General features: G+C 36.5%; 1 protein-coding gene across 1 annotated transcript in view; it reads left to right on the forward strand.

The window, feature by feature from the left end:
- Positions 1–17884, forward strand: part of MIS18BP1 (MIS18 binding protein 1) — a 54185-nt gene that overhangs the window by 24382 nt on the left and 11919 nt on the right. The window contains exons 8-12 of the mRNA XM_011947068.1: positions 1011–1168; positions 4471–4622; positions 5413–5506; positions 7503–8331; positions 16672–16844. Coding sequence (XP_011802458.1) covers positions 1011–1168; positions 4471–4622; positions 5413–5506; positions 7503–8331; positions 16672–16844 — 1406 coding nt within the window. The remainder of the gene's footprint in view (positions 1–1010; positions 1169–4470; positions 4623–5412; positions 5507–7502; positions 8332–16671; positions 16845–17884) is intronic.

The following is a 17884-nucleotide window of genomic DNA, read 5'->3' on the forward strand; positions in this document are numbered from 1 at the left end:
GCCATTCTCCTGCCTCAGCCTCCCGAGTAGCTGGGACTACAGGCGCCCGCCACCACGCCCGGCTAATTGTTTTTGTATTTTCAGTAGAGACGAGGTTTCACCGTGTTAGCTAGGACGGTCTCGATCTCCTGACCTCGTGATCCACCTGCTTCGGCCTCCCAAAGTGCTGGGATTACAGGCCTGAGCCACTGCACCTGGCCGAAATGCCAGCTTTGAAGTTTGCTTTGGTCTGTGAAGCGTTTCAGAAGCAATAACATTTTACTAGAACTTATGTCGAATTTAGTAAATCTCAAAGGAAAATAAAACTTTTGACATATGTCAAAGAGTAATTCTTAATCATTTACCCTTCAAAAGGCATGCAGTTATTAAATACTAATGTGCAGTTCTTCCTTTTTTTCATTCATTTTCTCAGTAGTTATGGAGTGTCTGCTACTTTATAGACACTCTAGTTGATGCTGGTGAGAAAAGAATTTGAGTTATTCTTGCCCTGTGGAACTCATAGGGGATACAGACTTTAAACTTAATCACAGCACAAATATAATAATTGATAACAGGGGCTGGCATTTTTTTTCTTTAAAGGGCATATTCTGTAAAGATAATGTTCTTGCGGGCATGTTGCCTCTATTGCAGCTATTCAACTCTGCCATTGTAGCAGAAGAGCAACCATAGATAGTATATACATGAATTAGCATGGCAGTGTTTTAATAAACTTCATTTACAAAAACAGGCAACTGGCAGTTGTCCTGTAATATCAGTTTAAGTAGGAATTTTAAGAGCATATAGTGGGAAGCAGTTTGCAGATCATATTTGAGTCCTTTGACTTAAGATGTTACACCTCAGTTGTTTGTGAAGGAAGGGAGTGGAAGCCATGAAGGATTAATAATGTAAGATTAAAGATACCCTGCCTGGGTGGAAAGAGCTTTATGGGAGGGGTTTTTATTTGTTTATGAAGATTTTGTTTTGTTTTTTTGAGAATCAGTATTAAGGAAAAATAGTATAATTGTTTTTAGGGCTGGTGAAAAGAACAGGGAGAAGACGAAACGAAAACAGAAAATTGGAAGATCTGTTCATGACATAAGAAAATCAATGAAAAATGATGCACGAGAAAACCAAACAGATACTGTTCAAAGAGCCACCACCACTCATGATTTTGATTGTGATCACTTGGGTATGTTTTGTCTTTACTTCTCTGTTGGTACAGTGGTAAGTTCTTACATGGTCTAAATTATTTATGGTTTGTAATGTGTATAGTATTGTGTTCTTTGACTTATACCGCCCCCACATTCCTGCTTCTTCACTACTAAGTGAGAAGTAACTATAATACAAATTAATCGTGGTCAGTATTCAGCTTGCTTCATCAAAGTTCACCTTTGGCTGGGCCCAATAACTTATGCCTGTAATCCCAGCATTTTGGGAGACTGAAGTGCAAGGATCGCTTGAGCTCAGGAGTTTGAGATCACCCTGGATAACATGACAAGACCCTGTCTCTACTAAAAGTCAAAAAAATTAGCCACACATGGTAGCACATGCCTGTGTTCCCATCTTCTTGAGAGGCTAAAGTGGGAGGATCGCTTGAGCTCAGATGGTTGAGGCTGCAATGAACCGTGTTTGTGCTACTAGACTCCAGTTTGGGCATCAGAGTGAGACACTGTCTCAAAAAATAATAATAATAATAATTACCTTTTTATTAATCAGAATACCAAAGAACAGTGGTAAACATATTAATGAAAGATGATTGTTCTTTTAATTTCCTTGACCCAAAGTATTTAAGCTGTCAACCTACTGCAAACCTGTTGTAAAGACATATGTTATTTTTGTACTAAATTTCATTGCTCCAAATAGGCAAAATCTGTTTCCTTTCATGGAGGAAATGGAATTCAAGAAAATGGTTTTCTTGAATGACTGTTGCTATAAGGATAGCTTGCAGAACTGTTTTTTTTTTTCTCTTTTTTAATAAGGAAACCAACTTGCCAGAGCAGAACTGTTTTGTATCAGCTGTTTGCCATCACTATAATCTGCTTCACCTGTGTAAAACTGTATGCACATTAACTTACAGCTGTTTCTAAACAATATAGATGAGTAAAAGTTACTAAAATATGTTGTAAACATTTCTGCTGATTTTGCCTTAACCTTGTAACTAAGAGCTTTACAGAACTTCCAAAACTTGAAAAAGAGTTCAGGAATCCTGCCAAAAACATAGCACCATACTGGATATAAATTTACCTGTATGCTATTCTAACCACTCCTCAACCCCCATTTGAACTTCCACCCTTGAAACTTTGCTTATCCTTTCTAATGCAGAGAAAGGAATAAATTAAATATGCAGATGGCTGCTTCCCCAGAGCTAGCAAAAAGTCACTTACCATTGCCCTAGTTCCTTCTGAACCCTTCCTCTTTTTATCAAAAGTCATCCTATTTTCCTTAAATTAGGCATATTGCTTGAGCATCCTGAGTATGCTGGAACCTTGGGGCTTCAGCACCTGCTCTCTACTTTTTTACTCCTAAAACAAGAGAATCCTTAACAGTATATCTCACTTTTAATCATTTGTTAGTCTTTAGTCTTGGTTCTTATCTCTTCCTGTGCCCCATTTCACTTAGAGCCAGCACTTATTAGGGATTTGATCTTAATTGCGAATATTATCAGTAAAGTATTTAAGAAAGCTATTGGCAAGAGAAATGAATAAAAATTTAAAAGACTAAAGTTTGATAACTATTTTACATACCAGCTTATCAGCTGTGTCCATAGGAAAATCACTCAGCTTTTATTTTTTTTTTTTTTGGAGACAGTGTCTTGCTCTGTCTCCCAGGCTGAAATACAGTGGTGCAATCATGGCTCACTGCAGCCTTGACCTCTTTGGTTCAAGTGATCCTCCCACCTCAGCCTCCAGAGTAGCTGGGACTCTCGGCATATAGTACTGCACTTGGTTTGTTTTTTATTTCTTGTAGAGATGGGGTTCTACTATGTTGCCCAGGCTGGTCTCCTACTCCTGGCCTCAAGCAGTCCTCCCACCTTGGCTTCCCAAAGTGCTGAGATTATAGACATGAACATAGCACCTGGTGTCAACATTTTTAAAGTGCTTTCCGTGAACCTTAGTCTGTTAAGTTTTAGGAACTTAGAGATGAATAAGGCATGATTCCCGCCCCTCCCACCCCCAGTGATCTTAGTTTAGGGGCAAATATTAATGTATTCTGTTAGGATTATATCATTTTTCTAGTGTGATTCATTAAATCTTTGTTTAATGAAACTGTTAGACACTATCTTCATATCACATAAGTTATTTTGTGTGGTAGTTGGTTGGGGCTGTTATTAATTTTATTATTATTGCACTTTGCGTGAAGAAAACAAAACCACAACTAACATTATATAGCTAAGATTATGTAAAGGTACCAACCTGTGTTAATTTAAGATAATGTAATTTTATGTATGTGTTTTAATGATTTGCCTAAAAAGTACTCTGTATCATATTATTACTCTTAAAGCACTCTATCTCTGTTATTACACTTACCAGAGTATATGATAAATGACCTATCATAATAGAATCCTCCTTCATTATATGGTAATATTTTCAGGAGCAAGGACTAATCAGTACACCTTTAAAGTATAGCTTCTAGAAGAATAACAAAAATGTTTTTATACTTTTTATGAATCTGTTTTAACTTACCTAGAATTCCAGCTTAGTAACTGTTGAGCATATATTATATACTGTATAATTTAGTTTTGCTCAAAATTTTAATTACAGAAATTTAGTTATACATTGGAGTACACAAGCTAGTTGAAACATTAACTTACATTAACTACATACATGAAGAAATAGAAGAGGAACAGTTATTAGCTTTCTATGCAGTTGATGTGCAGTTAGGATGAACAGGAATCTTTATTTACAAAATGGATTAACCTTACTATTTTGTCTTTAGATGTGACTAAGAAGATCCAAAACAGATGGTCATGAATAATATGGCTGTCTAGGCTTTTTAAAATTTTTTTGAAGGAAAAAAAGTGATTTGAACAAAATATAGCCCTATTCAGAGTGATTCTGTCCAAATAAAATTGCTTTATATCCTAGTCAAATTATAACAAATATTTATGACAGAGGGATTAGACAGATTATCATTATTATTTCTGAGACAGGGTGTTGCTCTGTCACCCAGGCTGGAGTACAGTGGCACAATCACGGCTCACTGCAGCTTTGACCTCCCTGGCCCAAGCGATCCTCCCACCTCAGGCTCCCAAGTATCTGGGACCATAGGCATGCACCAACCTTTTATTTTTTGTAGAATCAGTATATCACTATTTTGACTAGGCTAGTCTTGAACTCCTGGGCTCAAGCAGTCCTCCTCCCTTGGCCTCCCAGAGTGCTGGGATTACAGGCGTGAGCCACCACACCTAGCCTCAAAGTTAATTCTTCATGTAAAAAAGCAGCTTCCCTTTTATATAACCATTTATTGAAATCTCCATCTTTGTACTCATAGAACTGAAGAGTAATAAGCACAGTGAGTCGCCAGGAGCTACAGAATTAAACATGTGTCACAGTAATTGCCAAAATAAATCAACATTAACGGTCCCAGATGACCAAATAAATAATACTATTCAAAATGGAGGAGGAGATGACTTATCTAATCAGGTAAGGCTTTATTGTACACTGTATAGTACAAGCTGATATTTAGAGGGGTGATTTACTACTGAAAAGGTTTGCGACCATATCAGGGACATGAATTCTGGTTTTTTTTTTTTTTCTTTTGAGATGGAGTCTCCCTCTGTTGCCCAGGCTGGAGTGCAGTGGCGTGATCTTGGCTTACCGCACCCTCTGCCTCCTGGGTTTGAGTGATTCTCCTGCCTCAGCTTCCCAAGTAGCTGGGACTACAGGCGTGCGCCACCACGCCTGGGTAATTTTTGTATTTTTAGTAGAAACGGGATTTTACCATATTGGCCAGGGTGGTCTCAAACTCCTGACCCTGTGATTCACCCACCTCAGCCTCCCAAAGTGCTGGGATTATAGGCGTGAACCACCACGCCAGGCCATGAATTCTGTTTTTCAAGTATCAGCTGCTTTTCATTAACTTGGGGACTGAATGTCTTGATATTTATTTTCCCTGTCTCTCAATGAAAAAATGCAGGCAACAATAAAAGTTTTAGCTTTTAGAGTAAAGCTTAAATAAAGCATATTTTTAAAAGCACTTGAAAAACCACAAAGTATTAAATTAATATAGAAAATATGTAAGATAATGGATACCCAGATGTTGCTTGTAGCGCTCAAGGTCTAGCAAGTGGGTTTCTGACTGTGTCCACTAATGAAATTTATGGAACTCTAAGTACCTAGAAATTTGTATGCTTGATGCATACTATGAAAATGCTTCAGATCATGTTTAGGTAGTAGTTTTAAAATAAAACCTAGGTATCTTTTTGTTTTGAAGGAATTAATTGGAAAAAAGGAATATAAAATGTCTTCAAAGAAACTAAAAATTGGTGAAAGAACAAATGAAAGGATAATAAAAGGTCAGAAGCAAGGTAATATATCTTTAATGGTTTTTTTAATGATAAGCAGAAAGCTACTATTTGAAATGTTTTTAATATGATAAAAGTGATCTTGTAAATTTCCTCATGTAAAATGGCAAATTATTTAATGGTTTTAAATGTTTGGTTTTGTTATTTTTACATAAGATGATTCTCATAATAAAATAGCCCTTTTAAAAACCACGTATACTTACAGGTTTACCTTCTTTAATCTGGGTACTAAAATATTTGTTTAGATCACAAAATTATGTATCATTTAAAATACGCTTACAGGAATGTGTAAAGAGTGAATCCCTTTATGAATTTACTACAATAATTTAGTTTTAAGTGTGGATTTTCAGAGTGATTTAATTGGAATCCTGCATGCCATAATTTACAGCCTTTCCTCTAAACATTAGCAAGTTTACAGTTTCATGTTGAGCTAAATCCATTCGTTTTATAGCATTTTTTCTGTTTTATTTCCTCTTATAAGTGAAAAGAAGTGAAAGTGAAGAACATTTATTTATTTGAAGAAGATAGGAAAGCAGTGCTGCTTTATACTTCCGAGTTCATACTTGGTTAAAGTATCCAAGATAGCTGGATCTTTATTAAATATTAAAATTAACAAATACTCTGAATGGAAATATTGTTCAAAATTAGAATGTTGAAAATTTTCAAATTCCCAATTGTATATTTGAATTGGATTTATATGAGAAGTTAGAAGAAAATACTTTTCTCATAATTTGAAGATATATGATGCCAGTGGAAAATCTTGTAGACACTTTCTAAATTATTTTGATTAGTACCTTTTTCCATGGATTGTAATTTAGAGGCTTCTTTTCTCCCCAGCATTCAGTATTATCTGTCAGTCTCATTTTGTCAGTCATCTTGTAAACAATAATATGTGGAGGTTGTTGTAACATGTTTCTATGACAGTGGGATGATTTGCAGTTTGTATGTATTTCTAATTACAGTTCGATAGTTTCAGTTAATTTGACTTCTCGTTACTTAGGTTTTGAATTGGTGAATTGTTCTCATTTTAATTTGCTTTCTTTAATGACAAGGTATAATATAAGATTCTCAGGTTGTTCTGTTTTGCTTGTTTTGTACTTCATGGTGTTTGGGGGGGATTCATTTTGAGTGTGTTTCTATGACCACCATTGGCGATAAAAGTGGAACCATGCAGAGGAAGTTCCATGTCCTCCTAACTAGCAGAGCTCATATAATGTATACTTAGTAAGGTTTCAGTGACTCTACCAGTTTTCTTATATCTTCTGAATATTTTACCTCCAGGGCTTTGATTTAACAAGTATTTACTTATTGCCTACTCTATATGTGAAAGGCTCTGTACTAACTCCGGCAAAAAAAAAAAATCAAACCACACAGATAAAGTTCTAACTATTATTTTTTCCAGTCTGATTGAAAGACAAGTGTGCAGTTACAATACATGTCTTCACTGTCAAACATGGCATTATTTTAAAGTATTCTGGAAACTTGAAGAAGAGCTTTCATTCAGTGTAGGGAATGTGTACAAGTTTGTACACTAGGTGGGTTAGAGAATAAAATCAAAGCAGGTAGTGATTTTGTTTATAGATGAATGAAGAACATTTTCAAAGCAGAGTGGGCAACATTAATGAAAGTAGAGAACCAAGAAAATCTGAGAAATTGCAATTTTTGTGGTTCTGAACATGGAATATAGTGGAGATTTTGACAACAGTGAGAGATTGGAACTATGTGGAAGGCCAGGCAAAGGAGCTTATTTGTATGTCTACTAAAAGACTGTGAGAAGTCACTGTCAGGTTTGTATAAACAATAGTATATGTTTACAGTTGAAGGGGCAGTGGTCTGAATAGACCTGGGCTTCAGAAAGATCAAAATGACAGGAGGTTATACAGTGTAGCTTGTGTATAAAAATAGTGTCTTTTCTCTGTGAAAATATATTTTCTGTGCTTATATTTGTTTATAACTAATTTGAGATTTTGGTCTTTGGTTTTGTCTTATGAAATTAAAGAGACAACTGAAGAATTGGATGTATCCATTGATATTCTAACCTCAAGGGAACAGTTTTTCTCAGATGAAGAAAGAAAATACATGGCCATCAATCAGAAGAAAGCTTATATTTTAGTAACACCACTTAAATCTAGAAAAGTGATAGAGCAAAGATGCATGAGGTATAATCTGTCCTCTGGCACCATTAAAGCAGTAACAGATTTTGTAATACCAGAGTGTCAAAAAGAAAGTCCCATCAGCAAGTCCACGGGGACTTTAGAAAATACATTTGAAGGTCATAAAAGTGAAAACAAGGAAGATTGCAATGAACGTGACTTACTTACTGTCAACCAGAAAATAAAAATATGTAACCTTGAAAAGGAACAAATGCTCACCTCTGACTTTAAGAAAAATACCAGACTATTACCAAAATTGAAGAAAATAAAAAATCAGGTAGCTATGTCATTTTATAAGCATCAGTCCTCACCAGATTTGTCAAGTGAAGAAAGTGAAACAGAAAAGGAAATTAAAAGGAAAGCTGAAGTTAAGAAAACCAAAGCAGGAAACACCAAAGAAGCAGTAGTTCACCTGAGAAAGAGCACAAGAAGCACAAGTAATATTCCAGTGATTTTGGAATCTGAAACTGAAGAAAGTGAATATGAATTTTATGTCAAACAAAAGAAAGCTAGACCTTCCGTCAAAGAAACTCTTCAGAAGTCTGGTGTTAGGAAAGAGTTTCCAATTACTGAGGCAGTAGGATCTGATAAGACAAATAGGCATTCCTTAGAATGTTTACCTGTTTTAATTCAGGATAAGGAATGGAATGAGAAGGAGTTACAGAAACTTCATTGGTAAGTAGTTAGATTTCATTCTGAAATATCTACAGAGCAGCCACAAGACAGTTAAAGACATAAAAACAGCAATAAGGGGTTAACATGGAAGATGTCATCAAAAAAATTGGGAGAAATTACAATTTGTACAGGGAATGGAGATAGAATACAGATAACTTCCAGTGGTATTTTGTGGTCATCTCTAATATGAGGAAAGCCTAAGTATGAGGCAAGTAAAAGTGACCTTCTTTTCATTCCCATGTAATATTTCAAGATAGCCAAATGGTACTCTCTCACGTAGCTTCGTATTGTAAGAAATTTGTTGTTTTATTTTGTTTTGTTTTGTTTTGAATCTTGCTCTGTCGCCCAGTCTGGAGTGCAGTGGCGCAATCTTGGTTACTACAACCTCTTCCTCCCAGGTTCAAGCGATTCTCCTGCCTCAGCCTTCTGAGTAGCTGGGACTACAGGCGCACGCCACCACGCCTGGCTAATTTTTACATTTTTAGTAGAGACAAGGTTTCACCATGTTGGTCAGGCTGGTCTTGAACTCCTGACTCAATGATCCATCCACCTTGGCTTCCCAAAGTGCTGGGATTATAGGCATAAGGTACCATACCCAGCCTAACAAATGTTTTATAATTAACTTTATTGTTATAAAACCTTAAAGCTGAATTCAAATTTGTAGGTTACTTGATGTAGTCTTTTTCCTTTGTAGGGAATAAAATAGAGTTTCAAATTGATAATTTTTTTCCAAGGTTTTATACTTAGAACAGAAATTCAAGAAAAGCTCAGTTAAGAACCTGCTCTTTCATTCCTTCATTAAACATTTACTTATTTGGGTGCCTCCTATATGCTAGTTAGTTTGGAATGTTTGGAGATACAGAAATAAAATAGACAAGGTTATTTTCCTCAAGGCGCAATTTAGTAGGAAAGACAGATAATACAAAAGTAAGCCAGTAAATAAAAATAATTAATTGTGATACATTCTGTGAAGGAAACAAACGAAAGTGATCAGGAAAGCTCCCTTTTGGTTGATGCCACTTAAATGGAGATCAAAGGATGAAATGATGTCAACCATATAAAGAACTAGAGAAACGGCATTCCAGGAACAGAGACAACCTAAACACAAGTCCTAATGCTAGGAATATGTTGATATGGGAGGAACTAAAATAAGACTACTGTTATTAGAGCATAATGAGTTGTAGGGGAATGGCTTGAGGTGTGAGCAGAGAGAGGCTGTGACTATATTGGGCATAACCTTCTGGGTCATGATTAGGAGTTTTGTTCTTAGGTGTAATAAAAAGACATTTAAGGGTGGCATGATATAGTTTGATAAGATGCCTTTGGGGAAGTAGACAAGGCATTAATTGTGGGGTTGTTGGAGTAGTCCATTGTGGTCTGCACTGATATGGGAACTGAAAAATGGAGAAAATCGGATTAAATCTAGCAATATTTGTACAATATCAAATACAAATCCTATCAATTATGTGGCACCTGACCTAAATAACTTGGTAGATGGCAGTGTGGGAAATATTTGAGGAAAGAATAAGTTGAGATTGGGAATTGAGTTTCTTTTTAGACAGTTCTATGTGGATTGTCTGTTAAGAGGCAGGTTTCAGTGAGATCTAGGCTACAGTATAACTTCAGTAAGCATAGAGATGGTATTTGAATCCAGTAGATTGAAATGATGAGAAAACATAAGGAGATGGTGTGAAGAGAATAAGGGCATAGTCCTGAGCTCTGAGAAAAGTATTTAAAGGAGGAAGAGGAGTAGGCCAGTAAGGGGGAAGAACCCAGGACTAAGTCATATTGCAGAGACCAATAGTGAGAGTCTTTTAAAAGTGTGGGAGTGATTTGTTGTGCCTATTGCTGCTGATAAATCAGGTATGTTAAGAATTGGATATGGCTACATAGATTTAAGTTTCAGTGGTCTAGTAGTACTGGAAACCAAATCATAGTTGAGTGGTTAAGAGTGAGTGGAAGGGTAAAGAGACAGCCTAGGTGTAGACAACACAAGAAATTTGGCAATGATGGGGAATAAGAAACCACAGAGATAATAGAAGAGAATGTGCAGATAAAGGAAGATGTTTGGTTGCTTACTTGCTTATTTGTTTGTAAGATGGCTGTTGCCAGAGTATGATGGTATGATGATGGAAGTGATCTAGTAAAAAGAAAGGAAGATCTGATTGATAAAGGCAAGAAGAACACAGAACTAGACCACATCTAGTGTTCTACCGCCTTGTGTACTCCCCAAACTTAGAACAATTATAATTCATTTCATATCCGCCTTTAAAAACATTCTTCCTAGGGCATCTCTGTGAAACTGTACTCTTCCTTTTTAAATTTTCTAAGTATTCGTTCTCTGTCTTAATTTCAGGCAGAAAAGACAATCTTCCTTCTTACTCCCCAAAATTATTTTTCTTGTCTGCTTTCTTGCTATAGTATCCCCCTCAGTGATCTTTTGTCCTCACAAAACTCTAACTTTCTTTTTTGTGCAATGAGTCCCCAGTCTGTATCTCTGGCCCTGAATTCTTATATTTAGATTTGTATTTCCCTTTGTCTGCTGGGCATTACTATATAAACCTCACGTATGGGTCTGACGTAATATGTCAAAAGCAAACTTATTTTCCCCTGCTTGCCTATTTTGCTAACATTTCTTTTTCTGGAAATGTAATTCTTTCCATCAACTACATTGAAACTCTTTGTCATTATTGATTTTTTTAAAAAATTCAATTAGTTGCCAAAAAGCTATTCCACAGAGTCATTCTATCTGCACCTTGTTTTCTTGACACTACCCTTTTAGGTCTTTGATGCCTTTTGCCTGAACTATGGAAGTAGTCTTATTTGTAGTTTCTTCTTTTTGCCTCTGTAACCTTTTTTATACGTCTCCAGGTTATTCTTTATACATTGTTGTGGTTCTGATCAAAAACTTGCATTGCATTCTTACTAATCTTCAGATTGTATAAAGATTCTTCTGCCTTTCATTGAGAGCAATCCGTATTATAGTCTTGATTATCCTTTCCAGCTATATCCCTTATCATTTCCTTCTCAACCTTTACTATATATTCAGATCATCTCAGGAGATTTTACAATGCCTGAACTGTAGAGATTCCAGTTCCCAGTAAGGTGGAATAAGTACACTCCCCTCTATTTCTTCTCTGCAGCTATAAAATCTAGACAGAGGCTGGCGCAGTAGCTCACGCCTGTAATCCCAGCACTTTGGGAGGCTGAGGTGGGTGGATCACCTGAGGTCAGGAGTTCAAGATCAGCTGGGCCCACATGGTGAAACGCTGTCTCTACTAAAAATACAAAAATTAGCCGGGCATGGGGTGCATGCCTGTAATCCCAGCTACTCCAGAGGCTGAGGCAGGAGAATCTCTCAAACCCAGGAGGCAGAGGTTGCAGTGAGCCGAGATTGTGCCATTGCACTCCAGCCTGGGCAACAAGAGCGAAACTCCGTCTCAAAAAAAAAAAAACCCTAGACAGAATGTATGGAGCAGCTTTTTGTTGACTTAGAAAAGTAAATAATAGCAGGTCAATTGTAGATTGGAATTTTAAGTACCACCAAATTAGCAGTGAGTTTCTAGTATTTTGTTTGGTGCCCCACAAGTGAGACTCGAGGATACTAGAAACCTAGAAGTGGGCATTGAAGCGTAACAAGGAGGGCTTAAAGAGGAGCTCTCCAGTTCTGGGTTGAGGAGCAGAAAGGGGGACTTCTGACACTCAGAAACAGTGGAGGAAATCCCCAGTTTTTTTTGTTTTTTGTTTTTTTTTTGACTTATTCTCTTAACTCCATGCAATCCTGCTACAATCACAGCATCAGCTGGGGCTGAGATATATCTAAAACTCTGAGAGATGAGAACCTCCTCTACAATTAGGAATGGTTGTCTCAAAATAGCGGGGCAAGGACCTGTTGCTTCTGTTCTCTTTCTGCTGTCTGTTGCTTGGTATTGGACAAAAATTCAGTTGTGTGAAGCATACAGCAGAGCAGAGTAATGAAGCCCAAGCTTTCTGGCCAGAGAACTGACAAGGAAAACTCCAGGGAACCGGAAATCACGGAGAGAAAGGAACTAGGAAAAGCAACCCCATAAAGTTGTTTATGAACTTCTATGCCACCCAGGAGTTGTACATATGTGGACATGGTCCTAAAGAGCATATAAAAGACTGAGAACTGAACTAAGCAGTAGACCACACGCAGTTTCTAGGCTAGCTACTCAGTGTCCCACACACTAGGATAGATCCTAGCAGCACTGCAGAGCTTTGAAAAAGGAAACTGACAATGAAACAACAATGATAGTAGACTCAACATATAGCTTGGGATACAACCAGGTTGATGATCTGCTAAAATAAAAATAGTAACATTTCACTTGAAGCAGTAAAATATTGATTCTAAGTAGACTGTTGAAGTTAGGTATATTTAATGTCATCCCTAGAGCAACTTCTAAAAAAAAGACTATACAAAGAAATAAATTCAAACATAAATTAAAATACCAGAAAATCAGATAGCCCAAAAGAAGGCAAGGAAGAAGAGAAATGGAGGATTTTTTTTACATAGAACAAGCAGAAAAAAATAATAAAATAATTGACCTAAATCCAACATAATTAAATTACATGGTCTAAACATATCAATTAAAAGACAGATTGTCAGAATGAATTTAAAAACATGATCTAACTATATGCTGTATACAAGAAACTCACTTTAAATATAATGATATAGGTAGTTTAAAGGATAGAAAAATACTATCTAAACACAAACCAAAGCTTGAGTGGTTGTATTAATATCTGTCAAAATAGACTTTAGTAGGAAGAAAATAACCAGGAATAAAGAAAGACACTACAAATGATAGAAGGGTCAGTCAACAGGAAGGCATAAAATTCCTAAGTGCGTATGCACCTGACAATAAAACCTCAAAATACATGAATTAAAAACTGACAAAGCAGCAGACTAAACTGCAAGGATAGTTAAATCCACAATTATAGGAAACTACCCTGCTCTTCTCTTGGTATTTGATATAACTGACAGAAAATTATCAAGTATAGAGAACTGAATAACATCATCAGTCATTTGTATCTGATTCACATTTACAGAACATTCCACCCAATAATAAGAAAAAGAATAGGTTATTTCCAAGGATAGGTTGATCATTCATCAAGATAGAACATATACCAGATCATAAAACATCTTTTTTTTTTTTTTTTTTTTTGAGACGGAGTCTCACTCTGTCGCCCGGGCTGGAGTGCAGTGGCCGGATCTCAGCTCACTGCAAGCTCCATCTCCCGGGTTCATGCCATTCTCCTGCCTCAGCCTCCCGACTAGCTGGGACTACAGGCGCCCGCCACCTCGCCCGGCTAGTTTTTTGTATTTTTTAGTAGAGACGGGGTTTCACCGTGTTAGCCAGGATGGTCTCGATCTCCTGACCTCGTGATCCACCCGTCTCGGCCTCCCAAAGTGCTGGGATTACAGGCTTGGGCCACCGCGCCCGGCCAAAACATCTTAACAGATTTAAAATCGCTGAAATCATACAAAGCATGTTCTCTGATGATAATTGAATTAAACTACAAATCAACAAAAGGAAAATTTCCAAGTGGTTTAAAATTAAATAACTTACATTTAAATAATCTGTGGGTCAAAGAAGAAGACTCAAAGTAGAAAATATTCTCTTTTTTTATTTGTTTTTTTGGAGATGGAGTCTCACTCTGTCACCCAGGCTGGAGTGCAGTGATGCATCTCAGCTCACTGCAACCTCCACCTCCTGGGTTTAAGCAACTCTCCTGCCTCAGCCTCCCAAGTAGCTGGGATTGCAGGCGTGCGCGACTATATCCAGCTAATTTTTGTATTTTTAGTGGAGGTGAGGTTTCACCATGTTGGCCACGCTGGTCTTGAACACGTGACCTCAAGTGATTCACCCACCTTAGCCTCCCAAAATGCTAGGATTACAGGTGTGAGCCACCAGCCCAGCCAGATATTCTTAACAAAAATGAAAATATATTAAAATTTGCAGGATGGGCCTAGGAGTTCATAAACAACTTTAAAGGGTGCTATGCCAAGTTCCTCCCTCTCCCTGATTTCTGTCATACTTTCTACATAAACAAATTATGGTACATTCTTTCAGTGAACTACTAAGCAGTAAAAAGGAAGAACTATTGATACAAACAACAACCTGGTTGAATTTCAAAGGCATATTGAGTGAAGGAAACCAACTCAAAGGCTTATATACTAGATGATTCCATTTATATGACATTCTGGAAAAGTGTGCTACACACTTTTAAATGACCAGATTTCACAAGAACTCATTATCAGAAGAATGGTACCAAGAAGGATGGTGCTAAATCATTCATGAGGAATCTACCTCCATTAACCAGTCACCTCCCCCTAGGCCCCACTTCCAATACTGGGGATACATTTCAATATGAGTCTTGGGTAGGGGCATGTATTTAAACTGTATCAATAAATAAGAATTATTTAAGCCAAGGATTCAAGACAAATGGACCTTAGAATAGCATACACAAACGTAGAAAGAAAGAGGGCATATTTAGAAATACTGAAAGAATGGGTGTGGGGTTTGTGCCTGTAGTGCCAACCACTAAGGAGGCGGAGTCAGGGGGATCGCCTGAGCCCAGAAGTTGGAGGCCACATTGAGCTATGATAATGCCTGGCACTCCTGTGTGGACAACAGATTGAGACCCTGTCTCTTTAAAAAAAAAAGAAAGAAAGAAAGAAAAATAAAAAAGGCCAGAATGACTGGAATACTGAAAGTTGACCAAAGAGCAGTACAAGATGAGACTAGAGAGTTGGGCAAGGAACAATACAGCGTTACACTAAGGATTTGGGGTTTTATGCTAATAATGAAACAAGTTTTAAACATGGTGTGATATGTTTGTGTCTTTTTAAATTATCTGGAATAATCTAAAGGAGATGTGTTAAGTACTAGTTTCTTATTAAATACGTTATTATTTGTGTTATATAAAATAGTTCTTTTAGACAGTCGTAGACTTAGAAATTAGCCACACACACACAAATAGAGAAGCTTGAGTTCCCAAGTCCTTCTAGTTTTTCACTTTAGAACACCTGTGGAATGATTAATTATGTAAAATAATTCATTAACAAGTATTTAATGCTCATAAGTATTCTTTTCTGCATGGGATAGTATGCTGTGGTCAGCTGGTAGCTGTTTACAAGAGCTGATTGTTAAATTTTGGGGAATTTTAAAAATTGAGTGTTAAAGTCCTTAAAAATTAAATTACATAAACTTATAATTATTTAAAACAAAGATAATGCTCAAAACTCATTACTTCTTAATTATTTTACATTTTATTATATATGCTCTTGAGACTCTTCACCTCTGTTGTATGGTGGAAATACTATATAATTGTGTGCTATCACACGTGTTTTATCAACTCCACAGTCAGTGACATGTTGGTAGCTTGACATCAACCCCAATGGGAATATTTACCCTTTGAAAATCATCAGACTTTATAAATCAGGGCTGTTTAACCCCAGAGAGCTGATTAAAAATTTTCCCTCATACTGCTGCATGAAACCTATATCTATTAATTGGAATCCAGGTAGAAATAAAAATATTTTGCCAAAGAAACAGATTAAAAATAAAGACTTGGTATAGTTGAAATAACATTGTTAATATTACTTTTACGCTAATTGATGAGTTACATAGATGTTTTCTGACTAAATTGTCGATCTCACCACAATGCATAAAATCTTTATGGGGAGAGTGGGGGTGGTAACTTGTATACCAGGTTCTAAATCATTTACAAAGGAACTTGTAGAATGTAACTCAAATGTTAAATTAGGGACTTCCTTATAGTTTTCTCTATTTCAATTTTCATTTTCCTTAATTAAGAGAGCATGTATCTAAAATGCTGAGTTCTACAAAGTATAGTAGAATGAAAGCAAGCATAACACTTTTTAATAGCTTATAACCTAGACTATATAAGAGAACTAAGAGCTTAATGTCCAATATACTTAGCACCAGTAAGATTTAAGGTAATAGTGTAGAAAATTTGGTCATGCCAGAGTTTCCTAAAAAACCATATCATCAATTAGTTGGACTTAGAAAAAAAAAATGTTGAAAGGCTGAGGGTCATTTTTCAGGCTTAATAAAACACATCAAAATAGTTAGAAGACATCTACTAGGTAGGTAAAATTACATCTTCATATTTTAAGCACTAGAGTAAGTTATTGAGGGGAGGAAATAATATCTTTCTTAATTGTTATCCAGAATGATTTCGATAAAACCAATTCCTTCATCTCAGTAAATCTCATCAGTTCAGTGGTATGCTTTTAAGAGGTTATTGTCAATGGTTTGAATTTCTTATTCTTTAATTGGTTTTGATCTTCCATAGTGCTTTTGCATCTCTTCCAAAGCACAAACCTGGTTTCTGGTCAGATGTAGCTGCGGCTGTAGGTTCTCGATCTGCTGAAGAATGCCAGAGGAAATACATGGAAAATCCCAGAGGAAAAGGATCCCAGAAACATGTCACTAAGAAAAAGCCAGCCAGTTCCAAAGGCCAAAATGGTAAACTTCGTAGTAAATAGTTTTTTTCATAGTACTCAGTGTTGATTTCTGATCACTGAAATCAGATATATTTTATATTTATCCATGAATATTAATAGGTATTTTCTTAAAATATTAAAGCTAGAAAGAATTTCAGAAATCATCTGTTTAATTTTTAAGTCTTACCTAGGTCTCTACTTCCATCAGTAGTAGTTTAGTAGCCTTGTGCTTTGAGTTTTAGGAATTCTGCAGTTAGATCCAGAGATTTCAATATCTGAATTATTGTTCTGAGGGTTTAATTAAAAGGCACTTGGGTCAGATCCCCAAGTAATTTATGAGAAAGCTCAGAAAATATTCAGTTTTCATAGTCCCATGATTACATACTCCTGTTCATGAGTACTAGTAAAAGGTTGATTATGCCAGAGAATTTCTGTAATAAGCATTAGTGAGAACCCAGTACCCCGTCATAATTCAGTAAGGTTTATATATTTTAGCAAAATCAATAAATTAGGCATTCAGCAAGAGGCAATGTAGAGGCAATCATTCTTGCAATGTAAAGATCTTTTTGGCCAGGCATGGTGGCTCATGCGTGTAATCTCAGCACTTTGGGAGGCCGAGGTGGACCGATTACTTGAGCTTACAAGTTCAAGACCAGCCTGGGCAACATGGCAAAACCCCATCTCTAGAAAAAAAAAAAAGATCTTTTTAACCTCACCCTGCCTAATCTTAGCTTCTTCGTGAGTATCCTATGGGCTAATCATATTGCACAAATCCCAGATCCCAGTGTAGAAATAATCATTTGTTCTATAGGAGACTTGTAAAATAAAAAGCTAAGTTTTCATTCTCTTTTTCCTTTCTTTATCTATATCTACATTTTTTAGAGAGATGGGGTCTCACTGTATTGCCCAGGCAGGTCTTGAACTCCTGGGCTCAAGCATTCCTCCTGCCTTGGCCTCCCGAAGTACTGGGGTTACAGGGATGAGCCACTGAGCCTGGCCAAAGCTGAGTTTTTTATGTTTTTTTTTTTTTTAACATGAATGCACAATTTAGATTTTGCAAAG

Source organism: Colobus angolensis, unplaced genomic scaffold (assembly GCF_000951035.1).
Source record: "Colobus angolensis palliatus isolate OR3802 unplaced genomic scaffold, Cang.pa_1.0 Scaffold258, whole genome shotgun sequence".
NCBI lineage: Eukaryota > Metazoa > Chordata > Mammalia > Primates > Cercopithecidae > Colobus > Colobus angolensis.